Raw genomic sequence first — 24,795 nt, forward strand, 5'->3', positions numbered from 1 at the left:
ACAGGATACTGAAAACCACTTTAGAACTAGCGGCTAGCAAGGGCCAAGAGATGTCAAACTAGATTTGCAAGGGCTACATGACAATGCTGTGGATGAAGATTGCCTCTCTGTGTTTTACCTTCCGCGTTCCGCCCACCTAGGAACGGTCCCTTGGAAGTTGGCCTAGTGGTACTGGATTCTGTGTCCACTCCACACAAGCCATGCCCAGGTTCCTGTGAGCCACGAGTTAACCCTTGATGCTGTGCCCGGAGGGGAACCAGCGACTGATAGGGCCTAAGGAGGAGCTGGGATCGGTGTACAGAGCCAGGAAGCGAGAGCAGGAGGAGGCCGCACAGAGGAGTTGTGAAGTCATTTCGTAGAGGGAAAGGGAGCCAGCCAAGGACAGGGAGATCCAGGGGAAGAGGAAGCCCTGGGGTACTGCCCTGGACTAGGGAATTTGACAGGCACTTGAAAAGGGTGAAGTAGCCACGGGAAGCAGAGGAAGTAGCCTGCCCCCCAGCCATGGCCATATCCCACTAACAGGGTTCTCGGGATCCTTTCTCCATCAGCAGAAGGCCACTGTATGAAGAGGGGATGGGCGGCTCCTTTCTGATGTGAATGGCTGCTGTACTTTGAGGCAAACGCTAACCTCCCACTTCTGAGGAAGTTAAGGCAACATGTGGGTGCATGAACCCCAAGCATGCCACAGGGATATGCTATGCAGGATCTCCCTTCACCCCAAAAGACCCTTGCACACAGGGGAGAGACAGCAGGAAGCGCCAGAGGGGCCAGAACTAACCTTCATGGAGGAGAGTGCGCCAGCTGCAAGTGGTGTCGGGGGGGGAAAGGGAGTGGGGGGGACTCTGTAAGCCCTCTTTGTGCCTGGGTTCAGAATTTGGCCCTTAGATGTGGCAAAAGGGATTGGGGGTGGATAAGCGCAGCATCTTAAACCTTCATTTAACCTCCTTCCTTTCTTAAATCCTTCATTTCAAAATGCTGAATCTTTGGATGATGTACAGCCAATACACAAGAGAAGAAAAATCAATGTCATCAGGTTGGATTACAGCACGCCCAGTATCCCTCCCGACTTTTAAAAATCAACCCTGTACTCTCTTCTCAAGAGCAGGGTGTCGCTAGAGAGAGACGGGGAAGTTAGCATTCAGGAGGAACAAAACGCAAAAACCTTTCACAAAATTAAAAAGGAAAATGAAAAAGAAGAGAGCCAATGCTATAAACAAATTGTGCGAAAGGCAGCACAGCGATTACAATAGATGTTGCCGATCCGTGACGTTTTCCTGGAAATTTTCAACTGCGGTTACACTGAAAGTAAGCTGAAGTCTTCCTGTAAAAAAAAAAAAAATTGCCTACAGAATGCAAAGTGGTTGCCCTACCATCAAGTACATGTGCTGTTAAGTTCTCCAACAGATATTCCATAATGCAGATATTTATATTGTTTACCAATGTCCTTGGAAACTCAAGAGGAAGTGGAGTTTACATACAAAAAGCTAAAGAAGGTTTTTCCAGAAGAATACTTAGCAACGCATACGAATTTTGAACAGCAGCAGCACAATGGGATCCTTACAACAACACATCATGCACTCACCACTGGAGAGGTGGCAGCTCTTCGGAGCAGTATTAACACCCTCCTCAAGCACACACGCCAGGCTGCTTCCCCAAACTCTCCCTGGCCTGAGATTTACACAAAGCCCTAACACCAGAGAGCTCATCAGGCATAAACTCTGGGGAGACCCTGATTATGTGGAGGGTGGGACTTGTGAACTGCTTGGAATGGACACTGTTCTCACTCCTGGCTGCTGGGGTGGGCAGCATGGCACGGGAACAGTGAATATGGCTGGAGGTTCCAGCAGCAGGTGTAATGGCCCCTGGGGACTAATTGATAGCTTAGAGCAGCCTTCAGTGCACTCTAATTTATGCCTGGGCTAGGATCAGGGAATTAAAACCACCTCTGCGCCATATGCTTTTGAGCTGCACTGTGTGATCCCAGGCCACAACCAAGATTCAGAGCCAAGAAATTGAACAATCTAGCACAGCACGTCCCAGTCCAACCGTGCCTGCATTAAAATTAAGTTTAACACAGACACACAGCGAAAGGGTTCTTTGATCTCAACTTCTAGATGAAAATCAAATTTTGTTATAACAGAACGTTTACGCATATGAGGCAAAAAGCTAATATTCCACACTCCCATATTCACAACCACACTGTACCAACTCCCCCGAGCCTAGATCACCCCTTTCCCCCTCCATCACCCCACAGATTTCAGGGCCACGAATAGCTGGGTTGCTGCCTTGGACAACTGAGTGGGTTATTCACTGCTTATCAATCCTAACCTCATCACACTCGGATGAGAAAAGATGACAATTCCTACAGCCACAAAGCCTGCAGCTGCTGACTCTGAATAAAATCCCAGATGTACAGTTTTCCTCTCCATAGTTAATTAAGTCAGTCCTCCACTGTAACAAAAATAATTAGCCCATTTTATTATAAGCAATCCTGTACAAACCTCACTAGGTAAGCCATCTGCGGATGCTTGTGTGACCAATGGTTTCCACCCATCCTGTATTTGGAGGGACATCCCTTCTTTGATGCCTAATGTACCATAACCCACAGCAAATAAGGCACTAATAAAAAGCACCTGATCAAATAAAAAGTCTATTTTAAGCAATAATCATGCCAGAGATCACACACGTGATATCAATGCATTATTTTCCCCAGTAAGTAAAATCTGTTGGGACACAGGCCTTAAAAGTGAACTTTGACCTTTAATTTTTTCATACATGTCTTCATTTACCTTGAGATTTCCGTTGTATCCTTAGCATCACTTACCACAACACTATCACCACTTCTTTAAATAATACACGCTACATGATGAACAAACAGCCTCAATTGTATGCAACTCCAGCTTGCATTGTTAGTTGCATCAGTGTCATGCAAAAAGGACCCTTTTTGAGGCCAGATTCTGATCTCGGTTATTGTCTTCAACAGAGTTACATCTGTGTAACTGAGACCAGGACCTAGCCTAGGGTGACCAGATGTCCCGATTTTATAGGGGGCAGTCCCAATTTTGGGGTCTTTTTCTTATATAGGCTCCTATTACCCCCTCAACCCCGTCCTGATTTTTCACACTTGCTGTCTGGTCACCCTAACCTAGCCTTTGATGATGGCACATCACATAGGAATACATCTATTCAGTAACCTTTCACTTCCCACCCACAAATCTTGAGCAAACTGGCTTTTTGCAGGAAGTTTACCCATCCCCGGGGGATTATGGCTTCAGATGGTAGATTAGGAAGAGGAGGCACAAACTGAGGTTAAAGATACTATTTTCATGGAAATATCCTTAGTATCACAATAGAAGGAAAATGGAAAAAACAGAGTAATTTACATCCAATCTAGCAGAGAAAGGGCTTCTAAATAGGATGCTTTTGCAAAGAGTTTCCCAATGTACAGTAGTTTATTTTTAACATTTAATGCTTTAATTTTCAGCAGCTCCATGTCAGCACTCCCTGATGAGGAGTCAGTTTCGAAGACAGGAGCTCACCAGATGGCTATCGTATCAAATCTTCCAGCAAGGCTGCTGGGCTAGTACAGTGGAAGAGTAGAATCTGCTTACATATTTTACAAATAACCGGATCCTTCTATAATCCTCAGTCTTAGAAATTGTATCTCCCTTTGAGCCTGGCTTTTCTCAGCCGTGCAGAAAATGCTTTCGTTGACACAAGGTTTGGATTCAAATCCAAGTTCAGATCCCAAAGGTCAGGGATGTGCAGATCAGCGACGAGCAGAAGGGAAAGGACAGCTCCTGTAAGTCAGTGCGTGACAGGACCCCCTGTGCCCGAGCCACAGAGGACAGGAGTCTGTTCCAGCCCCTAGCTACAGCGGCTTTGCTTTTCAGCTCTAGCAGCTCAAGCTGTTAGCTCTGGATGTCTCCGGTGTATGCTGGCCAAGGGAGTGGAGATCACACATGCACACTGGGTTTGTGGAAGTTGCTTTTTAAACAGAGGCAGCTTGTTGGCCCTATGAAGGAGAATCTCAGCTTTTCAGTGAGTTTCAAGCCCTTTTCCACATTCTTCCTGCCTGCCAGCCATGCTGCAGCTGCAAGAAACAGGGGACATTACGGTGGCTCAAGAGAATGTGAGCCAAGAGTGGGGTTGAAAAGACTGATGATCTGGGGTCCAGGAATGGAGAAAGAGGAGGTGTATGGAACTGGTGGAATGTGGGGTACATGGAAGCAGCTCGTTATCCTGGGAATGTTGTACAGTTTGCCAAAGGAGGAGGTAAATTTGAAAGAGCCCCCCCGTCACCGGATCAGATCCCTCTCACAGCACAGGTCAAACAAAACTGAGACAGACACTGCCACTGTGACCAACACTGAGGATTTCAAACAGATCTGTCCTTAGTTGAAGCAACAAGCTGCAAAACCACCATGTGAATGTGTCCCCACGAAAGGAGCACGACACTTCAGCTACAATGCACTTCAGCTAGGGGCAACATCTTCTGACAGAACAGAGGTCTAGTCCCCTGCAAAAACAATAAGGAGTCCGGTGTCCCCTTAAAGACTAACAGATTTATTTGGGCATAACCTTTTGTGGGTAAAAATGCAGCTGAAGAAGTGAGGTTTTTTACCCACGAAAGCTTATGCCCAAATAAATCCGTCAGTCTTTAAGACACCACCGGACTCCTTTTTGTTTTGTGGATACAGACTAACACGGCTACCCCGATACTATTCCCCTGCAGTGTCTTCCTGGACCAGGGCGCAGCTCTCTCAATGCGTGCTCAGGAAGCTGTCTGGGGTGTCGTAATGCAATCCCATCGCTACCAGTTTTGGTGTAACCTCACGCACGGTGGCCCTTTGTGGCAAGCTGGTCTCATCCTTGCCCATGACTTAGCAGCTGTCCCTCAGCCTCACTGATGAGCTAGCAACAGAAGGGCTAATAACTGACCCCACCTGGGGGTAATGGGGCTTAATTAGAAAGCTCCTGAGGAGAAAGGAAGCTCTGGAAGAAGGGAGCTCCTGAGGAGCTAGAACTAGGCAAAAGCTCTCCAGGCAGGGAGGCCTAGGAGAGACCCAGAACAAGCAGAAAAAAGCCTGCAGAGCTTTCCAGACAGCCCAGAAGCCCGAGTAAGGCCTCACAGCTGAGGGAGCTGCTGGAGCGGACAGGATTTGTTTAGTGGGACATTTAAGTTTTGGCTGGATTCTGAAGAAAGAGCATTTAAATCCATTGTACGCGTGCTCTTTTCAGGAAGCTTTACTAAAGATCTACGGCTGTGAAACGGAGCGTTTGGCTTCTCCGTGACTGGGCTCCATTGGTACTTCCCTGAGAGGGGAACTGAGGCAGGCCACCGCAGAGCCACACCTAACTCGAAGGGGGTGTTCGGGAGGCGACGGTGCCCATTCTATACCAACCGTAAACTCAAATTGCTAGTTGCATTTCACTGCAATATTGGAGGGGGGGTTGAAATAGGGAAAGACTGATTTTTGAGTGTATTTATCAGGAAAGCTACTGAAGGAACCACACTAAAAAAGTGCCACATTTTCTCCCAGCAGAGGTATCGAGAGGGAAGCTCTCTCCCGGCAGCATGCCAGAGAGATGAAAGAGACCCTCTTGACCAGTGCTTAAACCTGGCATTTCACATTCAGTCCAAAATCCAAAATAAGCCCCAAGCTCATCCCCTCTTCGAACAGTCAGTGTCATCATCAGGAGAGGCAACGTCCACCAGAGCTGGAGAATCAGACTCTTAGTAGATATGGCTGAGAACCAGTGAGAACACAGCCTCTCTCAGCCCTGCAGCAGGTAAGGAAACTAGCCAATGATATGGGGGTTCTTTTTCCATCAAGTTGACTCCCCAGTTTAAATATAATCCTAATTTGATTTCAAAGAAAGAAAAGCTTTCCTAAATAAATAATAATAATAGGAGATATAACTATCTCCTAGAACTGGAAGGGACGGTCACTGAGTCCAGCCCCCTGCCTTCACTAGCAGGACCAAGTACTGATTTTTGCCCCACATCCCTAAGTGGCCCCCTCAAGGATTGAACTCACAACCCTTCGTTTAGCAGGCCAATGCTCAAACCACTGGGCTATCCCTCCCCCTGGTGATACAGGAGTGGCAAGGTGTGAGCCCATCACATGCACACATACAGGCCAGGCTTTCAGCATAAGGAAATAGCTTTAGAAAAGAGGAGCTTTAAATAGTCTTGAAGACAATATACCAAACCACACCCTTCATTATGCCCTTGTCATGCTATTGACTGGCGTGGGTATAGACGGGCACAGAATCCGACCTCAGATAACTACAGCTCAATAGCTGCTGAGCAAACTGACATGAATCCATCTGATGGAGTGTTTTAAAATGCTATCCTGGCTTCAGACAGTACCCACAAATATATTCCTCTTCATTCTCCCTTGTAGCGTCAGCTACATCTACTTGATGTGCCAGTGCGCAAAGTCCATTGAAGCCACAGCGCGCTGCGTTCCAGGGCTGACCAATGTTTAAGCAGTACGTGTTGGTTTGGCAAGGCAAGCTTGCTACTTATTTCTTCCATTACCCTCATGTCCATCCCATATGCAGCACTGCCACAATCAGAGCTCAGAGATCCAGGGGAGATGCTTACACCTGCATGACAATAGTCTTGCTAGCAATCAGTCAGGCGCCCAGTTCAGTGTTCATATAAATAAGCTGTCCAAACAGATAAAAGGGTAATTTAATGCCGGCTTTTAAAAGCTGTATCTGTACCAAAACACAGGTACCACACGCTTAGCCAGGCTTGTAGACAGATGGTTACTCATATACTTTTGTCCCAGCATGCAACAAAAAGCACAATAATCCAATCATTAGGCAATGTTCATGGGTCTCCAGAAAACATTTTCTGGTGGCTGGATTTTTGCAAAAATGTAATTTCTTCTTGCACATAGCAGCAGATTGAATATCTCGCAAAACAGTAGATGACAAGATTCTCTGCAAAACTATATTCCCCAGTTAAAATTCATCACTGGTTAAAGCTCTGTTCTTCAGCTGACCTACATGACCACCAGCAAACTACAATCTCTTAAATCTAGCAGGAATTGCACACTAGCTGAACTTCACTGCTACCCTATAAATCTAACTCAGGCTGGAAGCTCCAAGCATGTATGCATTACTTGGACTGCTAATAATCCTATGCAGAACTTCTGTTAATACCTCTAAAAATCTATTAACACAAAACATTGTGCAAGACCATTAAAATTTCATGGTAAGCAAACCTCTGAAGGAAAAGAGGAAAAAAAAGGTAACCAGAGCTGCCCCTTTCTTTTGTTTGATGGACACTGAGGTTTTCTTCCACCACCCTCTTTCTCCCACTTTAAAAAAGGCATTTATAGTATTGGAGGCTGCACTAGAACACAGGAAAGCGAGTGAGATGTACTCAGAGGGTAAGGAGTCATTTGTAACAGCTAATGTACCTGTTCCAGAATCAGCATCTGTTTTAAACAGCAGCCCTCACATATATTACAGATTCATCTTTTCAATCACTAAGAGACATACAAGACAGGCCTGAGAATTCAATTGTCATTGGAATGGGAGGCGGTACAGTCCAGTGGACAAACCGGGGGACAGGAACACAGGAGACCTGGTTTCAGTTCCCAGCAGGTCAGTGTCAGAGCTAAGTGACATTAGCCACGTCCCGTCCCTCTCTGTGCCTCAGTTTCCCCATCTGTGAAATGCGGATAATGATACAAACTGCCTTTGTAAAGCACTTTGAGATCTCTGTGTGAAAAGCACTATATAACAGCTAGGTCTTATTAGTCCAGGGGAAATTTCTGGCAGAAGCAAGTTACCTCTGTTCTGCTAGGTGCCTTTTCACAGCCCGACCCTCTCCACTTTGAACAGATGTGGCTCTAAATCACTCACTCTCAACAGATAAAGCAAGTGCTAAAGGCACTGAGCAGACATCTCAGTTTTGCGTTTTGTGGACGTGACATCTGGGTGTCACCAGGCACCTGAAGTCTCTTTGCTATGATCTTATCAAACCAACAGACTTTCTGTTAGAAGCGTGAGCAGGTTCTAGTATTTCTGAATGTTTTTTCATTGGCTTCTCATGCCTAAGGAAGTCATTTACAATATCCACTGCATTTGGTCTTTTCATAATTCCTGGAAGGTGGAAACACATTGTGTTATTTCCCCAATGTAAGTGGCTGTGAAGCAAAAAAGATCTCATAAGAGATGTTATTTCTTACTGGACTCTTTTTTTATTCCCAGGTATCTCTGCTATAAAACCTGTCAGCATAAAATGCTCACTCTAAATACTGGTACAATATATTGGGATACCCGCAAACACAACATACCACATGCCAGCTCTGCGCCTCTCTGCCAATGCAGAGTACTGTTCAGGAAGAAAAAAGCTTTTTCTACTAAACCTGCTTTTAAACAAAATCCTTACAAAAATTTACCTAAAACCATTTGTACGCAAACACGTAGAGTTACTATTTATTGCAGTAGCATCTCCAGGCCCCACAGAGATCAGCCTCTCATTGTGCAAGGCACCGTGAAAACAAACACAAGGAGAGATCTTTCCCGTCCCAAACAGTTCACAAAGTAAATGGACCACAGACAACAATCTGAATGGACCAGACAGCCGATTGTCGTGAGGCGACACAGACTTACTCAAGGTCACATAACAGGTTAGTGGAAGAGCCGACTCCCTATACAGTGCCATACCCAGTAGCCCACCCCGTCTGCCTACACTGTGCAGAACCAGAAGGAGAGAGACCAGTGTTCCCGCGTGAAGAGCAGAACAGCTGTACCATTAATTCAGTCGTCCTTGAACAATCTGAAAAGAAACAGTCTCTTTAGTTACATCACGGAGTCATTTGTGGAAACTCTAATAGCCTAATTTCTAGTCAAAACTACCTTTGTACCACATAGCATTAAACACCACATTCTGCATTTCACCGGTTTAACAGATTCACTGAAACGACTTATGTTTAGATGTCTGTGGCACGTCGAACAAAGCTGAAGAATCAACCGTAGTTTTCAACTCAAGAACCACTAGTTGAAGGAACAGCAGGATATAGCTTCCTGAGTTCACAATTATTTATTTTTGTGTGTTAAAGCTGAAAGTGTTTCTAGCTAAATCATTTCGCCATTAAATAATGTTAAGTTTTTTGCATCTCACTCAGCCACTGTGGGACAAATATGTACTGCTGAGCTTCACACGTGTGTGCAGGTACTTTCACTGGGTGTGTCTACACCACAGGTAGGAATATGCTTCCCAGCTCAAGTACACAGGTTCGCACCAGCTCTGCTTGAGCTAGCATGCTAAAATCGCAGCGTAGCCGGGAGTAACACAAGCCAGAGCTCGGACTAGCCACCTGACAAACCTGCCTGGGCCCCTGGCCCAAGCTACACCATTATTTTTAGCCCGCTAGCTCAAGCAGAATTAGCAGGTCTGTCTACTTGTGCTGCAGAGCATGTTCCCAGCTACAGCGCAGACAAACCGCTCGTTCTCATACGCTATGCAGACCGACCCAGCACCAGGGCAGGGGAACACACCGCTTTCCTGGAAGCGTGCAAACCACAAAACCATTCCCTTGCCATACAGCCTGTGATGTCATGTAAGGAAAGAAACGACCCGCTTAGGTTCTACTGTGAGCTGTCTGGGGGCAGATCCCTGCACATGCTCAGCACCCCAAAGTCGATGGCGCGGGATCGGGGCCTTAGTTACTTAGTGCCCTCTCTAGCAATTAAGCCCACGACAAGTGAACGGTTGCCTCTTGTGTACTATTGCCAGGGAAGGGTGGAAAGTTATTTCCTGCTGATTTCCAATGAAGTACAAACCACATTCTGAATAACATATTTGTTCACACCACATGAAGCGATCAGCCCTGGAAGGGGCCAAGATTACTTCAGGGAATAGCTTTTCCCAGAAGCCTTTGCAAATAGATGACAAAAAAGGAAGGTATCAAGAATGCACATATTAAGCTTCCCCATCCAAAACTCGGCTTCAGCTGCAGCATTTAAAAAACCCTGAAGTTCAGGTTTTCTACAGAGTTAAACTTCCCTCAGACTGTTGCCAAAATGATGTTTTCATGTTCAATTTCACAACAAAAGAGGTGATGTAAAAAACAGATTTCTAAATTCTTTGGCTCTGATCAGAAAAAACACTTTATTCAGTAGCATTTGATGCCAATAATCTTTGTCCCTAATGCAAGGGACAGTCTAGGAAGATGAAACATTGCTACAGTATTTCACTTCCAATCTTTGCATATTTAGACCACAGATCTCATCCAACAAATAGTATTGTATCCACTGTGTCTTAAAAGAGGAGAACAGTAGCTGTTTAATCTCGATGGGAAGCCTGACAATATTTTATTCACCTCTTACCAAACGGAAGAAATGAAGGGCTGCTCTTCAGGCTACTCAGACTTCCAAGAGCATCAGAACCTAACAATCCTTTTGATTATGGGAAATTAAGAGCATTGCTACCAAGATCTCATGAAAGACATCTCTTACATAGCACTTTTATTGAGATGAGCAAGACTGTTTAATGCTGCAATATTATCTTTCTGATAGCTGCATATATTTAGTTCATATCACATCAAAAGTAGGATGAGCTGCTGGAAATAAAAAAAAAGTATGATTTGGTCTCATCTTAATGAATCTTATGACGTATTGGTCTCTAAGCACCTTGCTAATGATTTTTCAAGGCCCTTTGGAATAAATGGAGATTTCACTCAAAGCTGTATACATGCAGAACAGATATTTTAAATGAATTCCATCTTTAAAGCATAAATTCTATGAAGAGTCAAATTAGAAAAAACATTAGACGTTTTCTAACTGGCATTAACTCAAGCAGTACTGTTTCATAATATATATTATCCAGCGATATATGGAGAGAGAGAGCGCCCAAGAAAACTGCAACATTTTGAGTTAAGGTTTACCAATGATCTTCTAAGCGCTTCAAAAACAGCAAACAAAAAATATTAAGTGTTCAACATAGGGGGGTTTATTGGGAAAGACATGCAGAAGGAATTATGTATATGATGTTTGCTCCAGCATTATAAACTTACATACAAAAAAATATTGCTTTGGCTTCACAGTCTCACATTAGTGAGTGCAATTATCTTTCATTAATTTTACAGAGTGTTCATTGTGGAAATTAAATCATTTCTTCATGTCTACTTAAAAAGAACTTTACTAGGTTAATCATTCATAAATACCAGAGTCTGCTCCATATTACTCATCACAAATATGATTCATTTCAATAATGCTTGAATAATTTGGTGCTACCCTATTACTCTCAGAACACACTGTACAATTGCCAGCATCAGCAAATCAATCTAAAAAATAATCAGCACGCACTGCCTGCTCCCTGAAGAGTCTGCCCCTCCAAAGGAGAGATCAGAACAACAAACAGCTCACTTCTTACGTGACAAAGACGAAGCATCCAGCCCAGCACACCTCTCCTATTGCTTTATCTTTACCATACTCTGAAATCCCAATATCCAATAGAAATAAGTCTAGGTGTCTTTGAAATCATGTGTATTCTTGGCTTCCATGGGCAGGCAACTCACACTCACATTTTATAATTACAGAGTCAAATCCTTAGTCAGGCAAGAATCCCATGGGAATTCCACCCCCATACACTTGGCTTAGAATGGAAACAGGCCCATAATGGCTTACGGCAGAGTCCTGGGACAGGGTTTTTTGGGTTTTTTTTGGTCTCACACAGATACGGGAGTCTTATATCTGACTCCATTTCCTCAAATGTCAATTCTTATGGCCATTTTATGATTTTGCTTTTTATCCTTCAAGTATTAAAAAACAATGTACAAGAATAATTCCAAGCAAGGCAAAATAGCTTCACGGACGAACAGTGATCTCTATTTAACTAAACAAAGCAAAGACAACAACATTTTTGTAGTTAAGTGGTTTGATAAGAAACCAGACAGATTTCTGAATTTTGTCTTCCAGGCCGTGTCAGAAAGAATTCCAGCCACAGAGCGCAGTAACTGCATGACAGATCGGACATTACAGAAATAAAGAAATGCAATTGAGGCTTTAATCAGAATGTTTCTGCAGCTGAAAGGGTGTTCTCACGCTGACTTTAGCAGCAGATTTTTGTTCTATTACTCATTTTAAGAAAGATTCCAGCAGCACCAATAACCTTCAGAGAAGTTAAACCAGATTATAACAATTTTACTATAAAAGGCCAAAATCTCAGAGATTTTGATCTCTTTTTCTTAAACAATCTCATCTCATTCAATGAAATTCTTTGACAATACCTAGAAAAATCATTTAAAAAGTAAACACTGCAAAAAAACCCTTCAAATGCAACCAAAGCCCAAGTACAATCTCAGACAAGTTGTAGGATACTTAAAAGAATACAACACAAATCATAAGACAACTGTATATTTAATTGCGCTGTATTATACAGGTAAAACCAATTTAGTTGTATCCGCAGTGCTAGAAGAAAGTTTCTATTCTTCAATGTAGCACTTTACTGAAAACAGGACTTCAAAGACAGTATTTGGCAGTATTCAGTGGCCTTTTTAACCTGGCTCAAGGTAGCCTTGTTCTACCATTATAAAGCCGAGTAATTTCAGAAAGCTCCATTCCCCAATTCGATTTCCTGCTGTAGGTTATTATTCCACTTTTGCGTACAGCTGCAATGATCTATACGAGTTAATTTGAGCTGATTCTGTACTGAAGTACTGTCTTTATTATTACAGTTGCTGGAGAAAGTAAATTAATGCAGGGGATTGCACACAGAGGCCTAATCCATTTGATGTAAATCAATGCCCTGCACATCTAAATTGCTCTGCTTTCCTTCAGAAAAGTACATTGAAGTGATTCATTAGGCATTGAACTGTTCACAAGAAACAGGCCAATTCTCTTAGGTATCCCAGTGCATCTCTGCTCGTCAAATTTAAAAAGCAATCAAATCTACTAATAAGTCCTTTTTTCCCCACATTTACATCAGTGGAGAACATGATTCTTAACAATTTAGATTACATAAATGAGGGACAAATTAATCTCAGTTAATATATGTCAGAATTGAGGCTTGAGTTGCAAAATTTAAAACTGCCCATCTTTTATCATAAAAATGTATCTTAGTGCTGCTCTTGAGTTCAAAGTACATTTCATAAACCCGTAACAGAGGTTGCCAAGTTCAGAAGGATGGCAAATTCTAAATATGGATTTGGTACAGAGTCTGCATGTATTTTGATCTTCTTTAAACTATCACTTATAGCTGCATTTTAATATTTAAAATCCTAGCAAAGCACAGAATGGGATCTAAAACACAAAATAACGTGTTTTAGTGCAACGACATTGTGAAGGAGCGTCTATGCTTCCACTCTGCTCTTGACTGAGGAGAAGCAGAAACAATATGCACTTTTTTTAAGCCCTTTAAGAAGCCCTTTTTTAAAAGTACACATTTAATTTGCAAAACCAGCAAGAGTGTATCAGATATTAGACCAGTCCAAGAATCTGAAATTACAAAACAAAGTTAGAGTTAAAGTTTGTAATCAAGATCGGGGAGGTTAGCTCTAAGAACCCTACAATGGGATTAAGTTAACACCAGTGCACAACCAGAGAATTTATGTTTACGGAAATAATTTCACCCTCAGAAGGCTAGTTATGACATGCTGTATCAGCCCCATAGTCCCATAAGCTCAGCCAGGTCAGGCCTGGTCTGTAGTTGGATGGAGATCACCAAGGAACCCTAGATGTTGCAGGAAGCAAAATTAGCCTTTCAGTACCCCACCAGTCAGGGCCGGCTCCAAGAGGTGAAGGAGGGGGGGAGGGAAGCCTCCACCACACTGCTTCTTCGGTGGCAATTCGGCGGCCGGTCCTTCCCTCTGAGAGGGACTGAGAAGGGACCCGCTGCCAAATTGCCGCCGAAGGCCCAGACGTGCTGCCCCCTGTCGCCAATGCCCCAGCTGGAGCAGCTACCATCAGAACGAGACGCCAAACCAAAACCCACCTGCTCACGAAGAGATCCCAATAACTGAATTGGTCCTCTTGTATGTGAGATCTTCACGGCATCTCTTTGAATATTTTGTTGTATTAATTATAATGCAAATAAATATTAAGTCGGTTTTTGAGAGTTTCCCATGGTGTTTGTCTCAAGAACAGGCATGTCACGCCTGATGATCTAGCCACATTCCAATTTACAGCAGGACACTACATCTGCTTGCTTAAAAATGACTTTGTCATTCCAACTGGAGAACGTACGGTTAGTTTCTCCTCCTCGAAACAGTTGATCATTGCTAACAGAACAGCTGACATATTCCAGCCCAGAAACTGCTGCATTTAGTAATGACTGGGTGAGCCAGTATATTAAAACTCTATTACTGTGGAGTCCTTCTGGTTTAAAGATGCTGTATCAAATAAAAACATTTACCTTTAAGTTATGTGTCCCCACACAGCTGCGCCTTGTTCCTGTCTTCTCCATTTTTGTTTCCCTTCTGTGTGCCACTTCCCTTTTCCCTGTCTCCCCCATTCTTCCTCCTTTCTGCCTATTGGTTTCTATAGTCAGAGATCACATAAGAGCTAAAGGAAAGTCAACTGCTCAATCACATTCAATCCAGTAACCAGACACCTATTGTCCAGAGGACGAACCCTACTAGCCAGGGGTAGTTACAAGACACGATGGTGAGCAGACCCCAAAGCAATGCCCCTGCAAGAGACACAGTCCTTGGCATGCTAGTAAGCCCGGTGCACGGGCTCCTACTAGGGTTCTTTCCCTGGGCCCTGAGTGCCTAAAGCTGTCTGAAAAAAGTACGTGTGGAGGGTCGATCCTAAACTAGGAGCAGCAGCTTTGGTAAGACGCTGCCTAACATGACCCCTACGCAACCTCACTCCATTTTTAGAAATACTTTTTGCCAGGACTGTGGCCCCCCAACCCTCACCCCACTTAAAGCACTAAGCCCAGCTTAAAGGCACCATCGTTGGTACTCATTTCTGCTGTTAGACATTTGATACATTTGGCACCTTCATTTCTACACGTCCCCCCACCCCCAGGTCCCAACACACAGCCTCACCACCACTGTTTCGGACCGAGTGGCTCGTCTCTGACCCCCTACTTCTCCTACAGCTTCCTGGGAAGGGGCTTACACTGTGCACCCTTCCATCCCCCCGCCCAGGGGAAGAGAATCACAGCTTACCACTGATTCAGTGATACTGTTGGCCATATAGTCCTGTAGGCGGTCAGCTATCACGGCAATGAACAAAATATAAATGCCGAGATAAATGTGACTTTTTGCGAGTAAACAAGGCCCCCAAAACCTCAGTGGATTTGCTAGAGGTGTTTCTGTTTTACAGCTTTCTCCAGTACATATTGACTCCTATGAAGAGCATTCATCTTTCTAAGCAAAATTGACATGAATTTTCTGCAGTACAATTGGTTCCAAGCCCATCTCCAAGGATGACACGATATAGTGGCAGGCACATAACAGGACTGTTAGAAATATTCAAGCATGCAATCACCCAACTCTATATTTTGATCCAAGACTGGCTAACAAATGTAGCTTCTGCTGGCAACCTTCATCTTGGCATGGCTCTTTCATTCCAGGGGCTGCCAGCTGTCCAAGCTGCAAAGACTCTGGCATCACCACAGAGAAACCTCAAATGTACAGAATTTAGAGTAGAGAGAGAGACGCCCTTCCAGACAGCATATGGGTTGACCTAGTCATTATCGAAAACAAGCATGCTTCTATCTTAAAATATACACTTGGAACTTTGAGACAGGATTTTTCTGTCTCTAATGCAATTTCATATGCATTAATGGAAAGTGCTTCTCCCCCTCCCGCAAAAAAAAAAGGATTTGGTTGGTTGTAAAGGCAACCAAAACATCAGAACCTCTGACGGCTTCCACCCATTGTCATAGTAGTAAGGTGCTAGCGTCGGAGACATTCTGAAATCCAGCACCTGCTAAAGCTGGTGAGCCGGATTACAGTTCAAGAAGTTTCCAATTGATAAACAGTGTAAAATTTCTTCCCATATAAAAGTTCATGATTTGAGGTAGAATATGGCAAACTTATTTCTCACTCCCCCTTTTTATTAGCAATTCTGCAAGCTAAAGCAACTTGTCTTTCAGTTCCTTCCCATCTGGCATTGTATGTGATATTGCCTATATCAGAAGCAATGCATCACACACACACAGCACCGACTAACTTTGCAGGTATCAGTTTCTGGATCTGCTCAAATGCCCTCTTACATTATTCAGTCTAAACACAAGCGCTTTGTTTTTAACAACTGTGCCACTGGATTTATTACCGTAGACAAGCTAGGTAGATACTTTCCATAATAATTAGCCATGGCTGCAAAGGATCTCCAGCCTGTCTCTCTCACGCACAGTTACTTTGGCCCCTGCTTCGGTTCTCTGTGCCAAAGGCTTTGAGACTTCCCTGATCAATCAAGTGACCCAAGTCAGCCAGGCAGTCGTGACCAGGAAAAGGTTCATTTCTCCCCTTTCACCACGGATGCCAGGCGGCTCGGACAATCCCCTGACAATAGATGGCACAACTCACGAACTTAGATATCTGAATCACAAGGAGAGGGCCCAGCCGACCCAGCCTCCCCTCATCCCTGGCCAGCTCTGAGAGGAGTCTCGCAGCCACCACTCCACTCCCGACCATGACCAAGGCAGCAGCATCACCTATACGGGAGGCAACGGGCTAGGGTGCCGGCATCCCATCCCAAGAAAGGTGGTGCCAGGGTCCCAGTGCTGTGGGCTGGGAGTGAGGGGTCCTGGTGCTTCCCTCAGCCTCCTGCCCCTGGGGAGCAGCAGCGGGGGGGGGGGGGGGCTGCAGCCCAGATGCTGGGGCTTTCCATGGGGAACGTGAGCACTGGGGGCCTGCAGGGCTACATGGTACTTCCCCCTGCGCTCTCCAGGCTGCACTCTGCCCTAGCCCCAGGAGCCCAGGCGTGGCACATCTCAGCGCTTCCTTCCCTGCCTGCAGCCCCGCACACTTGCCTGCGGCTGGCCCACAGAGCACCCTAAGCCCCATCACCTCCACCACCGTAGGACAGGTGCCCTACTACAGCAGGGTCCTCTCCCTGGGCCCCTTCCATCGGAAAACGCCGCTTGCACCCCTGCCAGTCCCAGCCAGATGCAACTCTGGGGAAAGGAACGGCAGCCCCTGCTTCCCCGCAGCGCCGCTGCACCTGCTTCAGCAGCACCTCCACTCACGGGAGCAGGAGGGAGCCGAGAGAAGCCCGTGTTCCTCCCCCCGGCAGCCCAGCCACTGCAAGTCTATGGGGGAAGCTGTCAGAGACAGACGCTTCAGCCCCGAGCTCCCCCAGCTGGCACGTTCTTGGAGGGGGAGGGAAGGAGAAAGAACGCTTGGAAAGAAGGGTCCTCGGCGTCCCAGTCACAGGGGCCAACTGGGGACAGGAAACTACAGGAGAGTCCTCATCCTGCTCCAGGAGCTGCAAGGTTCCTGAGATAGGGACCAATAGGGACAGGGAAAGAGGAAGCAGCAGATAATACAGGGAGGGAGGTCAAGAAGGGGAGGGAGCACAGGGAGAGCGCAGAGCACCAGGGTCAGAAGGGAGCAGAGAATACAGGAAATGGCTGGGACCCAAAAAAAGAACTCCCAAGATGAGAGACAAGCCATCCCCTGCCTCCTCCCACTATCCATCTACACACATACCCCCAGGGTGGAGAGGGGGTGGAGAGAAAAGGAAAGAAGCCAAACTGAGCTGGGGGGCATAGCCGAGTGTTTTTGGCTATGGAACCAGCTGTCACCAGTCAGCACCCGGCAAGCCCCAAGTAACTCCCTGCCTCCATTATTCTAACCCCCCACCCCACCGCCCTTTCAGAAAACGGCCTCTTAGCTCAGGGCTTGCAGTGCCACGACCAAGCCGGCTTCTTCCAAAAAACAGGCCAGGCCAACATATCCCTGCTCTGTGCCTTCAAGTCATCAGAGGTGGGCAAGGAGTCCCCGCTTCCACCTGACCTCACCAGGGCAGCTTGTAACCCGTGTGCCAGTTCCAGTCAGCCCGCAGCGTTGTGTTTATACGGGGAAGTGGGGGGAGCCCCAATGTATTAAAAAAGCCTTATGGTGCCTCCCTCCCCACGGCAGCATTTCTGTGGTAAGACACAAAGGTTTGGCCAAGGCAACTACTTTAGAATACTGCAGTCCTGCCACAAGCCAGCCAGGGGCTTCGGTGAGAGCAGGAGACCGGCCGGGAGGTGAGCGGCCGTAGCAACGTACAAGCCGGGAGAAGGTTTGATACAGTGGCCGGAGGGCAGGGATAGAGCAGAAGGCAGGAAATAGGCAGCGCTAGTCGGACAGAGGGCTGGTCGGGGAAAAGCACCTCCTAGGACTCGGAGCGCTGGTTTGGAAGGATTTCAGGTGCAGCTGCTGCTGGGAGAGGGCAGGGTCAATCAGGTAGAATCGAAGCCAAAGAGCTGGGGCGGCACAGGTGATGGGCCCAGTAGGAGCTGGAGAAAGGGGTTTCCAGCGGGGAAGCGAAGCAGGGCCGGAGGTGCCGCTGAGAGTCTCCACCACAGGAGAGCAGGGCAACCAAAAGTAGCAGGCGCAGGCCCAGAGGTCGAGCAGAGGAAGCGGCCCCCGAGGAGGGTGGCGGCTGACACTACGGTTGCAGGGCTTTGACCGAAGACAGCCTTTGCACGACACTGAACTGCTGCCATAGAGCTGCAGCGCTTGTGCCCTCAAACCGTTTCACGCTGCGTTTCTGTGGTGATACTGTCTGTTAAATGCTCTGCAGTTTCCCTCCCCCTCTTCTGACTCCAGGCAGAGATACAGCCTTCTGTTTTCCCTTCAGGACTAATTCCATTATCAAGGAAATCATTTCCAAGATGATCCACATAAGCTCTAAAGCTCTCTTCATTTTCATTCCAATGAAAGTTCTCAGGTACACTACAGCCATTTTAATAGGCCTGTCTGGAACTTACTGTTTTCTTTCTTAGCGATCCAATTAACTAGGATTCTTCCAGGAACTAATCAGACATCTTGTAGCTGATCTAACTGGATCAGACCTTTGTTGCTAAGTATTTGCTGCTGTGTCTTAGATAATTACAGAGCACCCATTTGGATTTTGGATCTTAACAAAACATTCAACTTTTGAACAAAGGAACGACGGCCAAAGAGCGACACATCAAGACAGTAATCTAACCAGCTGAGAAGCAAGCACACTTTTAGCAGTTTCTCAGCCCAGAACCCTCTTCTGACTAACTGAATACAGACACAGACTAGAATATTAGTTGAAACAATGAGCATTCATGTGCCCATTCCCAGGCATTTCTAGGAAATAAGAATACAGCCAGATGCATTGGGCAAATTCAGACCAGATGTACACATGTGCAATACTATTAAAGTGAGAATTTCAGTTTTGTAAGTGTGTATCAGTCTTGTTAGTCACATATACATACCACGTATCTGAGCACTGATCTGGACTGCTGATTCCAGTTTAGCCCATGTGTTTACATTGAGATTATTCACCATTACTACAGCAGTGCATCGGGCAAAGCACATACCTAATCATTATTAATACTCCTCTAGCTCCTCTCAAAATAGACCTATTTAAATTCAGAATGGAGCTGTTTTGTCCAACAAGTTTTTCTTTACGTCTGATGTTGGTGCTCAGAGGTCAGCTAATCGCTCATCAGCTGGTCATTGCAATAGCACTAAATAAATTAAAACAAGATAATAAAATGGAGGATTTGAAGGGACTATTGTTTATTTAAAAGATCTCTCGGGTTCCTATATTTTTAACCTTTAGAAGTTACAGCCCAATTAATGCTTATCAAGACATTACCCCGTATTTATCGGCGTATAACACGCACTTTTTTCCCCTGAAAATAGGGGGCAAATGATGTGTGCGTGTTATACGCCGATATAACCTTAACAGGGCCGGCTCTAGGATTTCTGCCGCCCCAGGCAGAAAAGAAAAGCGCCGCCCCCCCCCCAGCGGCGCGGAGCGGCGCCCTAGCCCCTGCCCCACTCCCGAGCAGCGCGGCCCTAGCCCCCCCCCCCAGCGGCCCGAGCCCCCGCCCTCTCCCCCCCCCCAGCGGCGGGGCCTGAGCCCCGAGCCCCGGCCTGCGCGAGCCCCCACCTCCCGAGCGGCGCGGCCCGGCCCTAGCCCCCTCCCGAGCGGCCCGGCCCGAGCTGCCTTAGCCCCCGCGCCCCTCCAGAGCGGCCCGAGACCCCGCCCTCCCTCCCTCCCCCGAGCGGCCCTGGCCCTAGCCCCCGCCCCCCCTCCCGAGCGGCCCGGCCAGAGCCGCCTTAGCCCCCGCCCCCTCCCGAGCGGCCCGAGACCCCGTCCCCGTCCCCCCCCCCGAGCGGCCCTAACCCGCGGAGCACCGCCCTAGCCCCCGCCCCCCTCCCGAGCGGCGCGGCCCGGCCCGGCCCGAGCCCCCGAGCGGCCTTAGTCCCCGACCCCCTCCCGAGCGGCCCGAGATCCCGTCCCCCCTCCCCCTCCCCCCGAGCGGCCCTAGCCCCTGCCCCCCTCCCGAGCGGCGTGGCCCGACCCGGCCCGAGCCGAGCCCCCGTCCCCCTCCCGAGCGGCCCGGCCCGAGCCCCCCTCCCCGCGAACGGCGCGGCCCGCCCGCCGCCCCCTCCCAAGGCACCGCCCCAAGCACCTGCTTGGTAGGCTGGTGCCTGGAGCCGGCCCTGAACCTTAAGAAGCCATGTAATTTTCAATATATTATCAAGTATAGCAAAATACATGTGCATACCGTATGGCGGCGGCGGAGAGTGGATTAGTAGCGGCGAGTGGATCAGTAGCCGCCATCGGTAACTGCTCAGGCAACCCGCGCCTTCCTCTTCACGTCTAATTCTCGCGGCCGGCGGAGCGTAACCACGGTAGTTCTGAGCTACCCTTATTTTGCTTCAAAGTCCTTTATTTGAAATTTAAGTTTTTTTCCTGAAATTTCCCCCTTAAAATGAAGGTGCGTGTTATACGCCTGTGCGTGTTATACGCCGATAAATACGGCATTTGAAAGAATAACTGTAGCTATTAAGTAGGCTGGGGTAATGATTTTTTTAAATTATATAGCAACATCATTTAGAAGCTTTGTAAAGAGCAGGCCTCTAACTATAGTAGTATCAGAGCTTTGCGGGGATTTTGTCCCACTCCCCCACCACTCAGCTGTGGCCTAATGGCTTGTGATCAATCACTACTCCAAAGTCACAGGTGATGCTGATGTACTGTACAGTTCTGCTGGATGGAGAATCCATTGTTCTGTTTTGAATTATCTGGTCATATACACATTCACAAGCCAGCTCGTGTTCCTGTTTTGAATCGGAGGGTATTCAGTAATTCAGCAGGAAAAACACAGGTGAGCTCAACCAAAACCCCATATGAAAAACATCCACCCTATGCTTTATGGACAGGTGGGGGATTAATATCCAGGCTCAGATCCAGATTATTAGTTGGCAGCTGAGCCCTGGCTCCATAAAGGGCAGGACCAAAACCCTGTAATATGTGACTAGCCTTTGTCTTTGGGGGCAGCTGTGAGTCAAGGGTAAGGAACCCCATGTCTCAATTAGAATTTTGCAGACTGGGCCCATCTCAGTTAGAAGCTATTCAACAAAACTGGAGTGATCCCTTGTTGTATATTTCCATTGATGTTTGCCCCCAAGAAGCAACACATATTTACAAAAACAGGTAAAACAAATTCCATAAATGGATAGCTTGGAAGGTTTGTGATCCTACCACTCTGCAGCTAACCTAGTGGTAGAGCCGGAGGAAGTAATTCAATTCTTAATGTTATGAGACTGAATGAAATTTAAAAGCAGTAGGGAAAACAAAGAAGAAGAATCCTAACAGCTAGAAGTCTTTAAAAAAGCCTCACCTTGGATACAGGAAGATAATGACACTAATCATTTTTCTACTAGATGGCAGTGTAGCGTCACCCTATATAAAACACATTCTAAAAAGAAACTGCATTCTATTTCACATGAATCTGTGCTTAGACTTGACCGTTCAGATAATGTGAAATACAACTGTATCCCCCGTTGCAAGGGCACCGGACATTAGTTTAATAGTGACATAAGACTTTAATTCTCTGAGAAATGAGAAGCCAAGATAGCAAAGGAAAAAGAATCCACAGCCTGCTCTGACACACGATACCATATTCCAAGCCATACAATGACATGTTCCAAGCTACAAATGTACAAGGTCTTTAATATGTCACAACTGACTACCTGTGATATAATCAACAGATCTTTCACAGGATCTGAAACAGGTTGTCATTGTTTAGAAGGAGAATAATTCACCTGATCCCTTTAAAAGGAGATAACCCCATTTAAATATCAAAACTGCAATAGCTCATGTTCGCAACTTCAGGACAAGGTATATGGATGAAGAAAATGTTAGAAGTAACCAAAATTGTGAATGTAAATCCAAAATAAACAAAGTTAGAGCAGAAGGAGAACCCGAACGATAGCAAGTAACACATTCAGTGATTAAAGCAGCCTTGCTTGGCATAGCACAGTGTTTATTTATGCTGAACTCAAGGCATATAAAAATGCTACAGCTCACAAACATGCTGAAAATAGTATTATTTATGGTCTAGTTAGAGGCAGTGGCACCTTTATAAGAAGGCAGCTCAGTACATTAGGTCGATCTGCAATAGAGAGCAGCAGCAATAAGATCATCGGACTGATTTTAGACATGCTGAGCAGAGGGGCTCAGGACTTGAGGGGGAGGGAATCAGGTCCCATGGGTACATTAATAACAATGAGATTCTAATGATCAGGATCAGTAACTCAGACTTCCCATCAGGTATTCGCGGAGATCTTTGTAAGTGCCACAGCAAAATCTGCCTGTGGGGTATCATTTAAAACATTAATCTCACAGCACAGTGATCCAGCAGGTTTTAATCTAGTCAGCAATTTACAGCAAGCTAAACTTGCTGCTGAATTCCCCCATCCAGTCAGTTTTAAACGGGTCTAGCAGCGTGCTACCTTAAAGACTCAGCTTTATCCCACCCAAGCTCTCTCTGCAGTTATAGGGTTGGCGTTTTGTCCTACTGTGTTCGGTTGTGACTGTGCTTGCCTAGTCACAGCTGATCTGGGTACTTGGTACTAGCTAGCTGGACGCATTAACACATCAACGCAACCCAGTGAGCGTTATCTGGCTGTAGCTAGAATACAGGACTGCCCATACCTGACTGTAGCACCCTGCAACAATGACAAATCTCTAATACCAACAACTGTGCTTAGCATTGCAATGGCGTGGGCTTAAACTGGAAGCTATTCCCAGGGTCGCCCAAAACACCGTGCAGAGACAAAGCAAATTATGCTGGAAAAAAAAAATCGGATGACTCAGAAGCACTTTTTCTGGGCTCCCTGAAATGTGGGTCAGGCTGCAATAATAATGGCATTTAAACCAGCAGAGACAAGCAGCACTCTCCCCTTTGTGCTCAGTAGCTGTTCTACTGCGGTAGACAAGCCAGGGGTGCAATGCCTGAAAGGCTGGGATCCCTTTAGTGGGATTGAGATCGGGTCTCTCTCTACACACAGATAGTGGGGGGGGGGGAGTGAACCCAGGACACACTCAGAGCTGGGTGCTCACAGTCCCTGGATCTGTACGGTCCGGGGGGATTACTTGGCAGGTGCTGGAAGGGGCGCTGCTGAAGCACAGGCGGCCTGGCAGCCCGTTTTTCGGGGGGGCTGCAGGCCAGGTGCACGGCGGGGGGCCGGGGCTCACCTGGCCGGTCGGCGCTTGGCCTCTCGCTTGCTGTCCACCACGGCCGGGACGCAGTTGGTGAGCTCGGTCCAGTCGGCGTGCAGCCCGCAGCTCCAGCCGGTGGAGAAGCGGGAGAAGAGCCAGGTCTCGCGGCGGCCCGGCCGGCGGCAGGTGCATTTCTTCTGGCCGGCTTTGCACTCGCAGGGCTGCTCCAGCTGCAGGTTGCGCACCAGGTGCCGGCCGAAGGTGGTGCCGCCCGTCTTCTGGATGTGCAGGAAGACGATCAGGTCGTCGCCCTTGATGTTGAAATCCAGGCGGCGCAGCAGGTCGCGGGCGGAGAAGTTGAAGCGCGGCACGAAGCGGGCCGGGCTCTCGTCCTCGGCCCGGTAGGGGTCCGCCCGCGGCGGGCTGAAGGCGCGGAGCCGCAGCCGCTGGCACTCGCTGCCCGGGCACACGTACTGCAGCACCAGCGCGGCGAAGAGGCAGAGCAGCACCAGCGCCAGCAGCAGCCGGTTGGCGCGGTCCTCCATGGCGGGCGGGCGGGAGCGGGGCGCTCACTGCCCGCGCCGGCGGCACCCCGGGGCGCCCTGCGCCCGCCGCCCCGCCGCCGCCGCCGCCATCCGCCCGGCTCCCCGGCACCCTCCCCCGGGAGATGCGGAGCCTGGGCAGCCCGACCCGCTCCCGGCTCCAGCCGGCCTCCCCCGGCCCTGCAGTCCGCTCCCGCCCACCGCGGCTGCGGCTCCGCCCCGGCTCCGGCTCCCGCGCCCCGCCCCCGGGGCCGAGCCGCGGCTCTGCTCCCCCCCCGCCCCGGGCCAGGCTCGGCGGAGGGCGGGGGCGAGCCGAGCCCCGCCCCGGGCCGCTGCGAGTCCTGCCCCCTCCGGCCCGTCTGCCCGGGCAGCCCCCGGCGGGGCCGCCGAGAGGCTTCGGGGGGCAAAGCCGGGCCGGGGCTCGGGCCATGACCAAGAGCTGCAGCCCTACGGACTAGTGTCTTCCCGGGGGGGGCCCGCTTGCCCTCCCCCCTCCGGGCAGCCCCGGGCACCAGCCGCGGGGAGCTGGAGGGGAGGCAGCGGCCGGGCTCAGACCCCACCTGCGAAACGCCCCTGCCCCCGAGAGCCCCTTTCCCCCGCCCCCAATCCTCTGCCCAGGCCCCTG

At 47.9% G+C, this 24,795-nt stretch overlaps 1 protein-coding gene across 1 annotated transcript in view; it reads right to left on the bottom strand.

Moving 5' to 3' along the window:
• HS6ST2 (heparan sulfate 6-O-sulfotransferase 2) overlaps nucleotides 1-24,219 on the bottom strand; it is a 228,789-nt gene extending 204,570 nt beyond the window's left edge. Inside the window, exon 1 of the mRNA XM_045031312.1 lies at nucleotides 23,665-24,219. Coding sequence (XP_044887247.1) covers nucleotides 23,665-24,173 — 509 coding nt within the window. The 5' untranslated portion in view covers nucleotides 24,174-24,219. The remainder of the gene's footprint in view (nucleotides 1-23,664) is intronic.
• Between the last annotated feature and the right edge of the window lie 576 nt (nucleotides 24,220-24,795).

The sequence above is a fragment of the Mauremys mutica genome, chromosome 9 (genome assembly GCF_020497125.1).
Source record: "Mauremys mutica isolate MM-2020 ecotype Southern chromosome 9, ASM2049712v1, whole genome shotgun sequence".
Classification (NCBI taxonomy): domain Eukaryota; kingdom Metazoa; phylum Chordata; order Testudines; family Geoemydidae; genus Mauremys; species Mauremys mutica.